General features: G+C 43.6%; 1 protein-coding gene and 1 non-coding gene across 2 annotated transcripts in view; one reads left to right on the forward strand and one right to left on the reverse strand.

The window, feature by feature from the left end:
• Positions 1–17465, forward strand: part of clasp1a (cytoplasmic linker associated protein 1a) — a 68380-nt gene that overhangs the window by 17693 nt on the left and 33222 nt on the right. Inside the window, exons 3-8 of the mRNA XM_068572415.1 lie at positions 4120–4198; positions 4596–4699; positions 5269–5360; positions 5527–5602; positions 5972–6069; positions 7459–7529. Coding sequence (XP_068428516.1) covers positions 4120–4198; positions 4596–4699; positions 5269–5360; positions 5527–5602; positions 5972–6069; positions 7459–7529 — 520 coding nt within the window. The remainder of the gene's footprint in view (positions 1–4119; positions 4199–4595; positions 4700–5268; positions 5361–5526; positions 5603–5971; positions 6070–7458; positions 7530–17465) is intronic.
• On the reverse strand, positions 3595–3721 carry LOC137783388 (U4atac minor spliceosomal RNA). The gene has a single exon (XR_011077333.1). It is a non-coding gene; the product is annotated as a U4atac minor spliceosomal RNA (small nuclear RNA).

The following is a 17465-nucleotide window of genomic DNA, read 5'->3' on the forward strand; positions in this document are numbered from 1 at the left end:
GTCGCTTAGTGAAAGTGGAGTCAGATTTTCTAAACACCGCGGTTGTCTTTTCCTAACTTCTTATGAATTCTCCTTCCCATCTTTCCTTGACCCCGTGACATTCATACTCACGCTCACACACACGCACACACACACACAGAGGAAGAGAGATATTAGTATCAGTATCACCATGTCTGGAGGAGGATGCTCCTATTTCAGTGTTTTCACTGCAGGAAGTCGAGCATGAAGTGTTGCCTCTGGAGGAAGTGAACCAGAAAAGACTGTGTATTTGTACATCTCTGTTTTCTTTTTGTGTGTGTTTGTGTGTGTGTGTGTGTGTGTGTGTGTGTGTGTGTGTGTGTGTGTGTGTGTGTATGAGTGCTCTGTGTTGTGCTCCATAATGAGTGTTTACTGCACATTGCCCCGTCTAGTTGCCACCGTGCCTGGGGTTGTAAGCTCTGCTGAGTTGCGCTGAGTCACTGTGTGGTCACTACTGGCTGTGCACGCCTCAGCAGTACGATGGCGGCGCTGCTGCAGCGTCCAAACGCTGGCATGCCATCAGAAGGTCATTCTGATGGCATGCCAGCACACTTCATCCCACTTCCACGAGGAAGGACGTGTGCTGGCCTGCATCTAAGCGTGGCGATGTGCATTGGCAGCCCATGTTTGAGCAAAGTAGTCACTCCAAATGAACAGGCAACTGCGATATGAACAGCAGTAGAAATTACTTTTTATACTTTCAAATAAATGCTATCTAAGAAGATTTTTTGGCAAATTGTTGATTGATGAACAGAAATGTAATTGTTTAGTTTTGTTCCTCCACAATGTTAAACTGCTCTGTAAATTGATTATTCTGTGAAAAATCAGGACATTGAAGGAGCCATTTCAAAATATTAGTTGTGGTCCTGCCCCCTGTCCCTGGTTGGTGTTATAACATGTAGTTCTGTCTACATGTCTACACACATTTTCACCTTGAGAGTGGCTGTGTGAGTCATCGTGGCAGGTTGTGTTGCCGGAGACGCCTACCATAGCAGGACTACCACAGGGGAGGGTTGGAGTGCTTTGTTTATGTTTCCGTCTGTGAACAGATTGTGTTCCTGCCGTAGTTTCACAACCGTTCAAGTCACAAGGCTTTACCTGTGTAGCTGAGATCAGCAGGAATACTGATGTTGAAGAAGGTTGTGACTCGATCCAAACTCGTGTCACTGGTTTGTTCCCATCTCATGATTGTCTGTAATATTGAACTGTATTGCAGTTAAAGTCACTGTGCTCAGCTGTAACCTGCAGCACACATCAGCTTTCTAGCTCATCTGCAAACGGAGGCACATGTCTTTTCTTGTGCCGCTGTGGCTCAGTGAACGAGCTACCAACAAACAACGAGGGGACTTGTCACTTTGATGGCTAATCGTAACTAGCAAAGCTTCAGACAGCGTGAAAACGTACCTGCTGTCAACCTTTGTAGGTTAAGATGCTGATGAAATTGGTCCTCTTCCTTCGACACTAATAAAAACTTGCAGGCTTGTGAGTTACAGCTGTAGTGTCATTTCAGGTGGACTTAAAAAAAAATAGATCTGCTCCAGACGAAGCCCGATCTGTATGGAAGCACCCGAGACATCGGAATTCAGTTATTATTATGCAGCAGGAGGAGGGAGGGCCCGGTATGCATAATCATAAAGCACTCTGCAATAAACTACAGCCTTCTGTGTGCTGCTGTTTTGTGAACTAATTTTACAGGAAACAAAGTGTCTGTGTGTGTGTGTGTGTGTGTGTGTGTGTGTGTGTGTGTGTGTGCGCGCGCGCACGCACAATTTACTCCCTGTGGAAAAGGACAGCATACCCAGCTGTTCTCTTAATTTAGAGGAAATCACTGCAAAGATGGCGACATGTTTTTGCACTTGTCTGCCTTTCCCTACGTGTGTGTGTGTGTGTGTGTGTGTGTGTGTGTGTGTGTGTGTGTGTGTGTGTGTGTGTGTGTGGTAATGGGATGACAGGCGTGGTTGTGAGTGAAGAGAGAAATCTTGATTTGATTCAAAGGCACATGGAGACGGATGGAGGAACAGGCCGAGGCCTGCTGGTTTTCAGGATGAACAGCCAGATGTGTTTTCCTCAACTGGGATTGATGTCAGTAAGTTAGTTGATCGCAGGTTGGTCCTTGAGATTAGGACCCTTTTTAAAAAAAAAACTTTTTAGTTTCCATTCAGGTTTTATAATGAATGTCTGTTCTAAGACAAAACAAACTCCTCCACCTCACAATTCCACGCAGAGAGACCGCCCAGTTTAAGTTTAAGATTAAGTGCTGTACACCCAACCACTACAGATGGAGTCAATTGCAGGAGGTATGAATCTGAACACCTGGTTAAGTTTCAGGACTGGAACTGTTGTAGCTTTGGTGACAAGTTCATATCCTGCTCACCTGGCCAAGAATCTGATTTTGCTCTGATGTGGCGTCCTCTGTGCGTTTCCAATGCTAAGCTACGTGTGCCCTGGTTTGTCGTAAACATTGGAAATGCATAGGAGGAGCTGCTGCTGAAGCCTCACATGTTTTGAAACGGTTGGGTTATATATAGGCTGCGGGTTGGTAGGTTTCTGTCTGAGAAAACAAAAGGGGCATTAAGAGAGACTGCCTGCAGTGGAAGAACCTGGAGGATCCCTGAAAAGCTGCGTTTGTCTTTCTTCTCCATATCATATAGCCATATCATATTATTGTTTTACCGTGTGTTTACAGCCAGTTTACAGGTTTTACAGACTAGGCCACAGACCTATGGGCAGCTCAGTGCACATCAGTATTTATCTCACAGGTTAGAGTGGTGTTATTTCATATTTATTATATGCTGATGCAGTCTGCTATAGACAAGGGGAGCACCGTGTCTGTCGGTAGGAGGATTTGGGAAGGGAGGACTGTGAGATTGGGGTCAAGAGCCTTGAGGGGGGTATTTGTATTTTGGGGGATATCCAGATGTTAACGACAGCAAAAGGGAGTTTGCCATCTGTCTGCTGAACTCCACTGAAACACATAGTGCAGTAGTTGTGGCTCCTTTATCACTCGACTTCCCCATAGTCCAGAAAGGTAGCGAAGAAAGAATGTTTACCTCCAGTTGTGTCACACTAAGAAAGGTCAGACAGACGTCCTGCATCGACCTCACCCAAGAGGAGCTGAACCCAGACCTGGGGGCACTTTCAAAACTGAGCAGTTAAATGTTGGTGGAGATTTACACCGATGTTTGACCCTGCTGCTCGCTCTTTGTTTGGGCCGTGTCATCAGTCTAATGACTGTAATTCCCCCCAGTTGGAGAACAAAGGGATAGATCTGAGGATTAGGCCTGTGGACACCAGGTCCTCCTCTCACTACCTGTTCTGCCAGTGGGAAGAAGGATATTTGGAAAGTGTGATCTAAATGGATGTATCACAACTGAGCAGAATTTGGGTCCAGAGCAGAAATGTACTTTTTTTGTAATCTGAGTGGACAACAAACACTGCTCAATTTCATGCACTCATAAATGCAACTAATTGTGGTTCAGTCTCCTTTTCAGTACGGCACTCTTGCACTAGGGGGCAGCAGAGTAATGTCATCAGCCCACTGTTACTTTGATTGGTGTTGCATTCCACATATTTAGAGGTTCCAAAAATTGCACCGTGACCCGAACAGAAGTCCGGGTGGTGCTTATGTGTCGTTATGGTGTTAGCAGGGCTCCTCTCACTAGACGTTCATTGAGCAGCTCACTCACCCCATGACAAGGAAGGTTAGCAAGATGGTCGTGTGTGGTTTATATGAAGGGTTGGTCAGATGGTGTACAGTTATGGTGCAGGTTTGAAAATTGGTTTTATGTGCTACTAGAGTCCCAGATGTGCTCTAGTGTGATGTCTTCAAGATTGCAGGAGGCCAGTGTCATTCATAAACACAGCAAAAGCTTAAAAACATGAAAAAGTCATCGTTACCCATAATCCTTTGCAACAGACAATTTTTAATACAGGCCTAAACCTGGACGGGTCCATGGTTGGAGCAATACTTATTCCATTCATTTGTGATTGTAAACTATATGTCGTGAAATTGAGAAAGAAATCCCAACACAATGTATGTTTTATTTTGTTAAAATATTTGGATTCAGACGTATTCATGTGTTTTTATTGTGTCTCCACTAGGTGGCTCTGCTGGGCTTGGACCTCTTATCTGCCTTAGTGACGAGGTTACAGGAGCGGTTCAGGGCCCACGTGGGAACCGGTAAGGCCCATTCACTCACACACATTGTGTGTGCAGCATCATTATTATCTTATTGATGAGGCTCAAGGCTACCAATTTCTGAGGAGGGACTCAAACATCATCAATTCACTTATTGGGAGGAAATAATCTAATTAAGAAACATGTGGAATTTCAAGATTACTTTTGAACTATTTACAGCATCAGTCTAATCTCATTATATTTTCTTGTTAGTAACCAATCTCCCCTCTCTTGTGAAATCACATCAACCTCCCAGTTAAACCAAACTGTGCTTAAAGGAACTTCAGGATACTTTTTAGAAAATGATTTTCTTGGTAACACAGTCATGTAGGAGGAGTCTGATTGTCTTCCCTTTAGTGCTGCAGGTTCCTTCAGGGTTTGTTCTGTGCTCTCTCCTCAGTTCTGCCGAGCCTTATTGATCGCTTGGGAGATGCTAAAGACCAAGTGAGAGACCAAGACCAAACAGTGCTGCTAAAGATCATGGAACAAGCTGCCAGCCCGCAGGTACACACACACACACGCGCACACACACAACTTCTTCTGAGAGAGCTCATTCTTTCCATGAGTTTGAGCATGCAGCCTGAATTAATTCCAACAATGACTAATTTAGATTTGCTGCCAATATTCTTTTTCTATTATTGGTCTTGCTGTTCTCCTGAAGAACTGCGGGTCCACAGTCTTGGTCCCAGAAAGCTGTGTAGCTTGATCACCATGTTGAAACCTTAGCTTTCGTCGTCCAACACGGCCGACCCGGTTAACTAACTTATAATATGTCCATGGGAATAAATTACGCCAGCTTTTACTAGAGCCATAGATTACAACCTAATAATAATATAGCCAAGTGGGCTCATTCACTTTGAAGCACCTTTTGTGCAGTAATTGGTCCACGTTAAGGTAGAAGGGATACAGGATGTGTGGAGAGAATGAAATCAGCACCTGCAACCTGCCAAGTACAGGGAAACACGTCAGGTCACCTTTCATATGGCAGATAAGGGTTTCAGATTGCAGCGATCCAGTACAACAACCAACAACTGTGTGTGTGTGTGTTTGTGCGTGTGTGTGCGTGTGCGCAGTATGTATGGGACAGGATGCTGGGGGGCTTCAAGCATAAGAACAACAGGACCAGAGAAGGAGTGTGCCTTTGCCTCATCGCCACGCTGAGCACGTGAGTCGGCTGCCCCTCTCCCATTTCAGTGATACTGGTCATATTGGTAAAGAAAGCAGGACATCCTTGTTTCTGTATGATGCTCGCTGTGCAAACAGCAGGGGGGCTCCTGTGTATCTCCTATTTTCTGTCCATTTGCTGATTTATTTACATTTATGTCTTCCAGATACGGCGCTCAAGGCCTGACCCTCAGTAAAATCGTTCCCCACATATGTAACCTCCTGGGGGACCCCACAAGTCAGGTATGCCCACTCTGCCACTGTTACTGTATACATGTAAAAGTTGTGTTCAGTGGCCAGAGAAAACAACCTATTATCAGGGTTTCTGGTTACTCTTTGGAGGTGTTTGCAATTAGAGAACTACATATTAAATCAAACACACTTATTCATCATTAACAAAATAGCTGTTACTTATCTTGTCATATGATTAGCCACTGCTGCATCAGATGAGAGGAGAGTTTCATTTTACTTTCACCGAGTGGCAGCATTGAGTAGTTCTGCATTGGACCCAAATACACAATCAAAAACCTAACTGGCCCCTGGTCGAGTCGGGGTTAACGGGTGGGTAAAGACAACAACGTGCATGATTTCCTGTGTGGTTGTGTTCATCAGGTACGTGACGGCGCCATGAGCTGCTTGGTGGAGATCTACAGACACGTGGGGGAGAGGGTGAGGATGGATCTCTGCAAAAAGGGCCTGCCGCAGTCACGGTACGCTTGTTCTTTTCTGCATTTGCATCCTTCACCCACTCACTTATAGGAGCTGAAGGCCTTCTCGCCACAACGCTGTGCTTCGCCATCTAGTGGGCAAAATGGTAATGCAGCTTTAGAGGACTGCTCTACGAGGCAAGATTTGTCATGTGTGCCTACATCTCACACATGCTGTCTGAAGAAGTATTCTGCAATAACTCCTTGTGTCACCAAAAGCCTTTTTTTCAGTTTTTGTGTTTATTTAACAATCTGATTATATTATGGCAGTGGTTCGCAACCTTTTTTTCAGTGACGTACCCCCAGTGAAATAGGTTTTCAGCAAAGTACCAACTAACAAGTGCAAAGCATTTTTGGTTGAATTTTATAAAATTAGAATATCTAAAATTCAGTTTATGAACTTATACTTATATTTTATTGAATATTTATTAAATAACTATTTTTAAATATATTTTTTTCAAATCTCACGTACCCACTGGAGTGCCTTCACGTACACCCATTTGAGAACCACTGTATTAGAGGATATAGTTTGTGGGCAACTGAGTGTCCAGTAAGATCATACTGTTAAAACTGAGAGTGAAGATATAGTAAAAATAGAAAAGTCACATTATGTTATCGTTTAATTTAGCACACACGTCGATACTTCCATTGTTGGTATTGTCAGGACAATTTCACCTCACCTCAGCTGAGTTGAGTAGCTCCACAGTCGGGTTCAGAGAGCAAATGAGAAGCAGTCATTGAGGTGAAGACATTTTTGTTTCACCTTACATTTACTCCAGATAATCTTAGACAACCTTGGATTGTGATCCTTTATTTCCTCACAAGCTCAGCTTCCTGCGAGCGTGAGGTGTCTCATGTTTCCCCTCACACTGAGAGTTACTCTAAGCCTTTTCTTTTTCTTCCCCTGTGTTGTATGTATTTGATACAAGCTCATGATGAACACCCAGCAGATTTCCTTTTCAGTCACTGAATAGGATTTATAGTTGTATAACCGGCCCTAAACAAGCCCTTTTGAGCAGGGTGTCATGGGTCCCATTTGGACGAGTTGTATTTCTGTTTTTGCACCGCACGCCAGCAAACTGAGACAGTGTTACTGTTTTGTTCTCTTCGTGCTTTTTTAAAATTGTTTTTTACACTTGACCACATGTCTCTACATTCCACCATCACCTCCCTCTTTTTCTCTGGCCTTGGTGCCAGGGTGTCATGTGTGTGGCATTTCTGGACGCCATCTATTTTGGTCACACTGTGTGCTGCTCGGAGCAGAGGGAGAGCTTCTTACCTCCGAAAGAATGGATGGAGCCGACCAGGCTCTTTTTTTATTTAATCTTTTTTACTGCAAACCATTCCCTCGGGTTCAGTCTTCTGACACATATTTGTTTTTTTCTAATACAGGTTGAATGTAATCTTTAGCAAATTTGATGAAGTCCAAAGATCCGGGAACATGATGTCATCCTCTTGTTCGGGTGAGTTTTCCTCCTTTGTCTCTGTGTCTTTTATTTAGTTATGTCGCAACCTTGTGATATGCATCCATCAATACGGCTGACACAGTTCAATCAAACATTACTGTTTATGTCAAGTCATTCAGAAGCTGTCTTTAGAATGTTTTTAAATAGCGGCTGTGGCTAAGTGGTGAGCAGGTTTGTCCTTCGCTAGCCCATGTGTAGCGGTGCCTATGGTGTATGAACGTGTGTATGAATGTTAGCTACTCCTGATGGGCAGGTGGACCCTTAGTCCCTCCCATCATGCATGAATGGTTGAAAGACGACAAGTAATGTGAAAGTTCTTTGAGTGGTCGGAAGACTCGGAATGCGTTCATTTACCATTACTGTGAACATGGGCTGTGTAACATTTGTGGATCTGAAGCAGCTCACTGTTTGTTTTGTGTATGTATGGGTCTGCTTGTTCTCTGTGACACGTGTGTGTGTATTGTTATATGTGTGGAGGAAGAATGGGAGGGGGGGGTTAGCGGACCAGACGGACAGCCTGACAGCCTGGGGCTTTCTCCACATGAGGTGGACGTCAAACTCTGTGCAGCCAAAGAGCAGAACAGACTGCATCAATATATCAGAACGTACCAAGAGACACATAAGTGTAGAGGGGTGACTGTAGTGAGCAGCGTCGTCCTTCAATCAGAGGGTCGGTGGTTCAATCCTGGGCTCCATTAGCGCATGTCAATGTGTCCTTGGGCAAAACACTTAACCCCATAGCTGTGCCTACTGTGTATGAATGTGTGTATGAAAGTTAGCTACTCAGTGTATGAATATGGGGTGAATGATGACAAGTAGTTAAAAGGCTTTGAGTGGTCGGAAGACTAGAAAAGAAATTAAAGTACAGGTCTATTTACGGGTGTATGTTGGGAGAGAAGAGACAGTGCAGGTGAAATCCTCACTGCTGACTCTGCGCCATTACAGAACAGCTGAGACGAGGAGAACCGGGTCAAAGGGGGCGCGGCGTTTCATAACAGCCTGCAGCTTGACCTTCCAGCTTCTCCACAATATTTCACGTGTGGGGTTCAACTGTCAAGAGTGCTTGGTTCATCGTGCCACTCACACAGAGAGGAAAGCTCGCTGACCCCGCAGTGTAACACGATGGGGTAGCTGCTGCTTGAACACCAGAGCTTTATGTCTGCAGTGCTGATTACGTATGTGACTAACTTCAACGGACTCAAGTAGTTTTTTGCTGAGTGTGACTTTTCTCCCGGCTCATAGTGTAACTCCTAAAGAACCTGTCTCTCTGTGCTGCTGTAACATCCTCGGCTCTGACAGTGGACAGCACTGGAGACTCAGAGCAACGTTGAATGGACTCTGCACAAGAGAGTAACCCCTGTGATGTCGCGTGTGTTATTTTCTCTGGTGTTTGGCATCTGCACGTTTCTGACAGCAACAAAGAATATCCTGCATCACACACTAGTGTTGTAGACTTTTAGAGATGGTGATTTTAGAGATAGTTTACCTGGCATTTACCAGTTGTTTGAAAGATGCTATTGAACTGCATTATGGGAATTGTAGGATCCAGCATTGTTGGAGCCTGACCCTTCCCAGAGACAAACAGCCTGAGTTTCTGACACTCTGCTGGATTCATTTTCACCTTTCCTTTTTTGAGTCTCTGGCGAGACCCCTTTAAAGGCAGTCCCACAAGAGTCATTCATTAGTTCATCACTTAGTCACAGCAAATAGCCATAGAAGACAAATCCACTAAATTATGTAATGAACATCTCTTTATTTTAGTTCCTGCCACAAGTCTTAACAGTCTATCTTCCCCTGACAGAAGTAGGTCGAGTCCATTGCTCAATAATTTGCTCAAATTCCAGACTTAAATTCCAAGACTATTGGAATTTTCTTCAATTGTTTGAAGATGAGGCTTGATGATTCTTAAGGCTCTAGCCATCACTGTCGGTTCATTTGGAAAGTTAAGAGGAACACGCCACCGTGACTCATTTTAGCAGTTTTTCGATTCTCTCCTTCACAGCAGCTCTCAAAGTGTCTTGGTGGCTGAAGATGGCGACTCATTGGAATTCAAATCCATTTATTTGCCTCAGGGTGGAGAAAAATGTATGACGGTGCTGTGGACAGAGAATGAGCTGTGCATGTGAAACAGATTCAAAATATAGATGAGTACTTGCAGATGATATAGTGTGAAGGTGGACTTTCAGTTAAAAGGAACTATAGGACATACAATTACCAAACGCTGACTCGTCTTGTGAGATGTTTGCAGATTATTTTATTAGAGGGATAGAGGTGGAGGAAGAGAGGATCGAGGAGAGAGGGGGAGAGCAAAACAAAGCAGCCATTTCTGTTGCACCACTGAGATGTAGAGTGGGCGAGAGATAATAAGGCAGAGAGAGAGAGAGAGGGAGGAGCTGTCAGCGTGAAGCAGCGTTCCTCTCTGGCTTCAGAGCGGAGGGCGGCTTTGCACCATGACAGCTGGAGAAGGTAAGAACTTGAGTTGTCTCTTTGCTGGGGGGACGAACATATGACTGTTCGATAATGAGAACGTAACTGTTTTCACTCTCTTATGTCATTGTTTTTTAGTATGCTTTGTTGTTGTTTCTGTTTCCGGCTGTATTGTGTTGCGTAAACAAGCTGGGTGTGCATGGAGAAGGTAACACCTTCTCTCCTCCTCCGTCACAGAACACCGTTTCTCTCCTGGTGAGTTCTGTGACTGTTGTTTTGCAGCGTTACGGGCTGTAAGGTGACGCGTCATGCCTCTCAATGATTTCTTCCTTCAGTCTTCTCTCTGTGCCATGAGCATCTCCCTCCAGCGATGAGAGCTGCTGCTGCTAGAAAACAAACTGTTCCCTCTGCACGAGAAACCATGTCTTATACAGTCCCTTCATCGGCTGATTTATTTCTGATTACTTGTTTAGTTACACTGACATAGCTTTGCTCACTGCTGCCAAACAAACGTGGTCTTTTGTCCTTTTCTGGTGTGATTTATAATGTATAAAATAATTTTTTAACACGCAAAACATCCAGTTAATATGCTCTCCTAAAAAACTGTAGTCAGACATTTTGTTATTAACAGTCCATTTACCTTTGTCTCAATAGTTCTGAGAAATTTAATCAACACTATATACAATACGTCTCTACTTGTGCAGACTATTCTTCAGTGCAGACTATTCTTCAGTGCTTTTAGTGTTGCAATGGTGGGTTTTCCAAAAGAGTTTTCATACATTTAACAGCAGGTGTGTTGTGTTTTATTCCATTATTAGAATCAGCCTTCTGTGTGATAGCATTTTAAGATTCCTCTCCCAATGAATTGCTCTCACCATAAGCTTCTTAGGATAATGCTGGCTAGCTAAACCCCCTAAAAGTGCACAGATCTCAATCTGTAGGCCGTAAGTACTTCATTAGGTTGATTGGCTGATGGAGAGCACTGATGAGAGTATTTGTGAGGTCAAATATTCCTTATTCTGTCACTAGTATAAGATATGTAGTGAGCTGTCAGTGTGAAATACTAAACAGACGAACACGTTTGTGTGAGTAGTCATAAGGGTGCTGGAAGTCGGCATGTATCGTGCAACTAATGAGTCTGTTCATTATCAGACTTTTGTCTCAAGTTGACCCTGATTTGCTTGTTCTGTCAAATGTTTGCACATACCAAACCCAACGAGAACATATACAAAAATAGAATATCCAGTGGATTTCCCACTGAAACGATGAATTGAACTGTAAATCCATCCACTTATTGTTGCAGCCGATCCACTAGAAATAGCATGGTAGAGTGAATGTTTTCTCTGTAGCTGCTGAAAGCCTCGCCACCAACAACAGAGATGACGCACTCTGACAAGAGTCCCACATTTAGCCATTTTCTCCTCAAGAACAGCTACCAGATCACTGTCACGGACTGTGTTCATCAGTGGGACTGCCGGGTTCTATGGGGCTATTTACAGCCGACCGTTTCATAAGGCAAAGTGAAGACAGTACTTCTATAGAACCACAAAGAGGACTGTCAGCCAGCAGCCTGAGAACGTGGAACTGTGAATATATGGGAGGGTTTCTTCAACACAATCACAGAACGCCTTTGGAATTGGCTTAATCCACAGAAGCTTTGTGTGTGTGCGTGTGTGTGTGTGTGTGTGTGTGTGTGTGTGTGTGTGTGTGCACCCAGCGTCCTAGTTTTTGTTCCATTACCATGGGGGACACTGCCAGTCTGTCTTTCTGCTATGAAGAGAGCAGATCCCCCTCCCATCATTTCTGCTCCCTGGCACCAGCTGATGAGGCCCAGCCCTCCAAACGCTCGCTGGATGCGGGTCAATGCGGATGATCAGAAACTTCCTAATGTCCGTGATACCACACAAGGCCATGAGCCCCGATGAGCTCGGGAGGTGAACATTGGTTTCTAAACCCAGTTTCCCCTGCTCATGAATTCAGTGTGTGTGTGGGTGTGTGCGTGTGCGTGTAGCCATTATATCCCGCACCATGAAGGAATAGTTAACACCATGGGGACTGAAAGCTTATTCTGAGGAAGTCCTTTGATCATCACACACACACACACACACGTAAGAAAACACATTAAGCTCCTTGCAAAGCAGTGCATTCTGTGTGTGTGTGTGTGTGTGTGTGTGTGTGTGTGTGTTGCCATTGGCTGCTATCGAGTGTGGAGGAGGCTCTGAAGAAAGATCTTTTTTGCTGTGAACATTGTGGGATGCGTTCAGAGATCATTTATATACATTGTAATTTGTACACACATCTCATCAAGCATGTTGAGGAGAGATTTCTCTGTCGACACAAAAGTCACAGTGACCTTGAGAAGCACACAGGCAGTGTTGTTGGTGTTTTAGGGCAGCGTGGCAGGTGTTTGTTAAAGTGTTCTTAATGTTCTCAAAGTCTGAATGTTTCTGATAACTCTGGAACAAACAGCTGTATAAACCACAGAGGAAATACCTCAGTGCATCTAAACCATATTCTGATTATCATATCTGGATTATCTCTTGGTTTTTAAATACATGTAATCATTTTTCAAAGACATGACCAAAATCACAATTTTGCAATCAACAGAGTTGTTAACCTGGTGACATATTTTGGTGACTTCCTGCTCAAAGTTACATTATAATGATGAACGCGATACTGAAATCAGCTCATTCAGCAAACTACACAAGAAGAAAAACAGCTTGATCCTCGAGTAATCAATTCATTGTTTGTTTTGACCTTTTCACGACTATAACTCAAATCCAGACAACACGCTCATACATGCAGTCATAATTGATCGTCTCAGGAGCATCATTTATTATCACTGAGGAGGATCGCTGACAGCTTTGATTTAAATAGCACACAGTGGAGAGAGATGAGTGTATGGACCGGGGGCAGCGTACTGAATGATGCGACTGTCTTCCTTGTGCCGCCCCCCCGCCCCCCCTCCTGCCTAGTGAAACGGGCCAGCAGCCCCTCTGTCCCAGTGGATGTGAGGATCAGAGGGGGGTCTGTGAGCTGCACAAGAGGCCGCTGTAGCGGGGGACGCCAAGTGCACTGATTATATTTCGTTTTACCCAAGTATAAAACAAGGAAATGAACTTGTTCGGCTTAAATAGTCCTAACGTCTCTGGGCCATTGTTGTGTGGACGAATATTTTTTGTGGAACGATGAGATTTAAAACTCCCATTAAACTCCTTTTCCTGGGTTTTCTACATTGTCACTGTATCCTATCGGATCACCATCACTGAAGCGCTGCAGCGTAGGAGAAGAATCACGAGAGACTCACCGCTGATGGTGGAAACACTTTTGGATTTGATGCTGCCCTGTTTAGCACAGGGAGATATTGGATGTTTTGTAGGTAGACACTTTTTCAGAGACACTTCTTTAAATACAGAGCACTAATATTGAAGCTTTTAGGGCAAGCTGAGAATGTTGGCAGTGACGACGCCTATTTCACCTTCTGATTCTAGTTTGTCTAGATTCAAGTTTGTTTGAAAGTCAGTCTGGTAAAAATCAACTGGAATGAACTCCATGAGGAAAACACCCAGCAGCTAGTTGGTCTGTATGAGAGGCCGGTGGCCAAACATGAGCTCTGGGAAATGAAGCAGTCGATTCTCTGCCTCTGTTCCTCATTTCTTTAGCGGATCATGAAGTGTGAGTGGGACAAGCAGCTCATTGTCCTCAGGGCGAGCCGGGCTACAATAATGTGTTCTGTCGGTGTGCTGTGGAAGTATCAGCCTCCCGGTCCATCTGAAACGCTGCGTTTGTCATTGTTCATGGAAGCTACTTGAAGACGGGAAAAGTATTTCCTTGTGTTCAAACATATTATAGACTAAAAGACAAATTCAAGTATTTTTACTTTTAATTTTGCATTGATCAACAATACAAAATCACCGTAGTTTCATCTGTGTCGCTTCTGAATGCAGAACTTCATATTCAGAATTGGCAGTGCTTCGTGTTATTCTTTTGAGGTTTAGTTTTCAATGGATAGATGCAGATCTGTGGACACCTTCGACACAGTGTTGCTTCCTTTTGAGACCCTGCTGTCATGATCTGTCTTCCTAATCCCCTGGTATGGAGGCTCTGCTGTGACACCTTATATTGTGACGGATGGTTTGCATTTTAGGGGGCGGGGCTTATTGAGGCTTCAGATGACAAGTTAACCCTATGAACTCCAAAAACAGCCAGCAGATTTGAAAAGCATGTTTTCTTTAAACAATCTCTAAAACTACACCGTTTATCATCAGCCAGAAGCTGTGAACACCTTCATTTTTGTCATATTTTATTTTTTCTGATGGTCCTTGAACACACCATGTGCTACGAACAAAAACATTTTATTCTACAGGTCTCCTTTAACATCTCGCCCCAAATAAACCGTTTGCTTTACACAGATTCAGTAAAAAAAATATTACTGAGCTACTCTGTGCAACTAGGAAGTCATTATTGATTGACCTGAGATCAACAGTCATGTGACAGGAACTCTGTGAGGCTGGAAGTAGAGGTTGTCATTATATTTAAAAGCATGTAGAAGCTCTCATTATTTCGCCAACATTGGAAACACTTGTGGACACTTGGAAACATGTTGGATATGTAGATTCCATTGTTTTCCTATTTTTGTCAAACTTGCATTCTTCTTTTTTTTTATAAATTGTGTCATTCTACAACATAGACATGCGTTTCAGTTATATTTACTTCTAGCCATGGTTGTGCTGTTGCCATAGAGATGCAGGACTTTTCTGTGCAGTGGAAATCAAGGCCACAGGGAGTAAAACCTGACAGGAACAAAAACAACCGCCCCAAAAGTGCTTGGAAGTGAAGAGGTTTAATGAGTCATCAGTCCTTCCTCCTGCATCTAAGGAAGGAGCCAGTAGCACACTAACACCACACCGCCACACACTCATCAGCAGGCACAGTATCCAGTCAGAGCTCCGCTCCCAGTAAATATCTGACCGACTCCCACCCTGCCTGGATATGGCAGACAAATGCATGTGGTATAGTAACTGGGGACAAAACCAGGTTTTTATAAATGCTGGATTTGAATCAATCCATAACTTGTGGCCACATGGTTACATTTCAGCCCCGAGCAGCCTCGCCGGCGTGTCAGCAAAACAAGACATTCCTTGTTATGACGTCACACTGATCACCAGTCATCCATCCCGTTATGTAACCCCCCCTGAGGCCATCAGATGAACCACGGCCTGTGTGAAGGACGAGGCCCTGGGGGTCAAAAGGGTCAGCAGAATAGGTACTGCCCCCCTTCCCCACAGGCAGTAAGGAACGTTATCAAGCGTCTTAACTTTCTCTTAATCCCCCAATTCCTCTGGGCATGTGCTTTTTCTAGAAAGAGAACAGCGGGGGAGGGAAAATGCTCCCTATTATATAAATCTGTGGTTTACTGGTGACTCCGCTGATGCCAATGCAGCTTCAGCAACTTTGAGCCCTTCAGTGTGGCCTGACACCTAGTGCACTAAGAAGGAAGTGCATCACGCTTCACTCTGCACAACCGTGACAGCACCCCCCCCCCCCCATCACCACACAAACACCAGACCCCTCCCTTTATATATTTACATATATATATATATATATATATATACATATATATATATATATATATATATATATATATATATATATATATATATATATATATATATATATATACACACACACACACACACAATACATAGAAAGCATAATACATAGAACACATAGAATGTAAATGCACAGAATGTGAATACCTGTTTTTAAAATAAATATATTTATATCAATATCATATTATCCACCTGCTTTTTTTGCACTCTGGACAGATGCAAACTACATTACTTTTATGTTTTTCCTTAAATGGATAAATGCATAAGCCAGGCTTCATGTCTGGTGGCCACATTGGCCTCTGTTCCTGTAGAGCTTCACTGTGTCTTGGAGTACAACACAATTCTGTATGTTCCTTTTATCAGGTTTAAACAAAAAGAAAGTCTGAAGTACAAAACTGAAGTGGAGCCCAGCAATCTTTGCAAGTGGTGTGCCAACACTTTTGCTTCTTAATAATAACAATAATAATAATAATAATAATAATAATAATACATTTTATTTATATAGCGCCTTTCAAATTTCTCAAAGTCGCTCTACATGGTTAAAATCAACATAAAACAAGGACATCATATAAAATCACAGCATTAATTACACATAGCTAGTTCTTAGCTAGTTTTGCATTCTCTGCTTTTATCATTACATTTAAAAACTTTACTTTTTACCAAAACCTTTTCCCCATAATGCAATTAAATGGCTTCAATAGCCGTTTAGTCCATTAGAATAGTTCAAAGAAGGCAAGTTCCACATGTTGTAGGAGATGCACAGAAATAAATCATCAAATGAATGAGGGCTGAGTTCTATTTAGTTGTATCTGTTTCAGGCTTTTGAGCCCTGTGCATTCTGGGACAACACAGCCATCATATATGTTGTAAGCATCACTTGTGTCATTCCAACTGTGACAAAATGTCTGCTGTAAACAAACACCCGAGCTGCTCAGGACGTCCTCTGTCTTCCTCGCGGCTTGTCCTCAATGTCATGAGGTCGAGATGTAAAGAAGACTTCCTATGACTTGGGAAAAGGCAGACTGCGTAATTATGCGACCGCGGATGTTATTGAGGAAACTACAATGTTCTAAAGAGGGACTACAAAAAGCACATCTTGAATACTTGGCCCCTGAGCGTTTTCCATGTGAAAATAAACCTACGGGCATCTTTGAAGCCGCAGCCCAAGACTGGTCTCTGCATGCTAGGCTGACCCATACACTGCCTGTTTATAAACCCTGTCCTTATTCTCTGGCCTTTAACTCACCATGAGAGTGGCTGTTCTATATGACCTTCTTTTGTCTTTTAAACGGGTCTTTGTGTTTTCACTCTGTATAGCTATTGTTTTGGGTTCCTGGCCAACTGTTTTTTGTGTTGAAAATGGATTTCTGTTATGATGGAGATGGCATTGGGTAGGCGTGATGTATTGTTGCTACACCCCCTTGTCACGTCTGCAGTAATGACCTCACTGAGTTACTATATTGATATCCTAGCACAGTAGTAATGTTTTGCTTCTGATGGCGTTGTACGAGCACAAGAAACAAAGGTGATCTCACAACAATAGACCCCTCCCTCCTTTCACCATGACATGTCCTAAAAGTCCAACAGCATCACACATCAACCAAAACACTGACACACTGACAACTGAACCCAGGGAGGAGGGCTTAAAGGGTGGCTAGTCTGCCACTTTGTCAGCACCCAGCGTGCTACAGCGGTGCACACACACATACACACACACACACACACACACACCGTCGACAGATGCCTGGTGAAAAAGAGAGATCGCGTTCGCCGGTGCAGCAGAGACATGCTGAGGAAGCTGATGTGCAAGAAAATCTGCGCTCGTAAGAATGAAGCCTTTTCATCTCCCTTTTTCTCCCTCTCCGCTCTCTTCCCGCTCGGCTTTGCTTCCAGT

Source organism: Clinocottus analis, unplaced genomic scaffold (genome assembly GCF_023055335.1).
Source record: "Clinocottus analis isolate CAN_PGR_092001 unplaced genomic scaffold, fCliAna1.0.p SCAF_12, whole genome shotgun sequence".
NCBI classification, from domain to species: Eukaryota; Metazoa; Chordata; class Actinopteri; order Perciformes; family Cottidae; genus Clinocottus; species Clinocottus analis.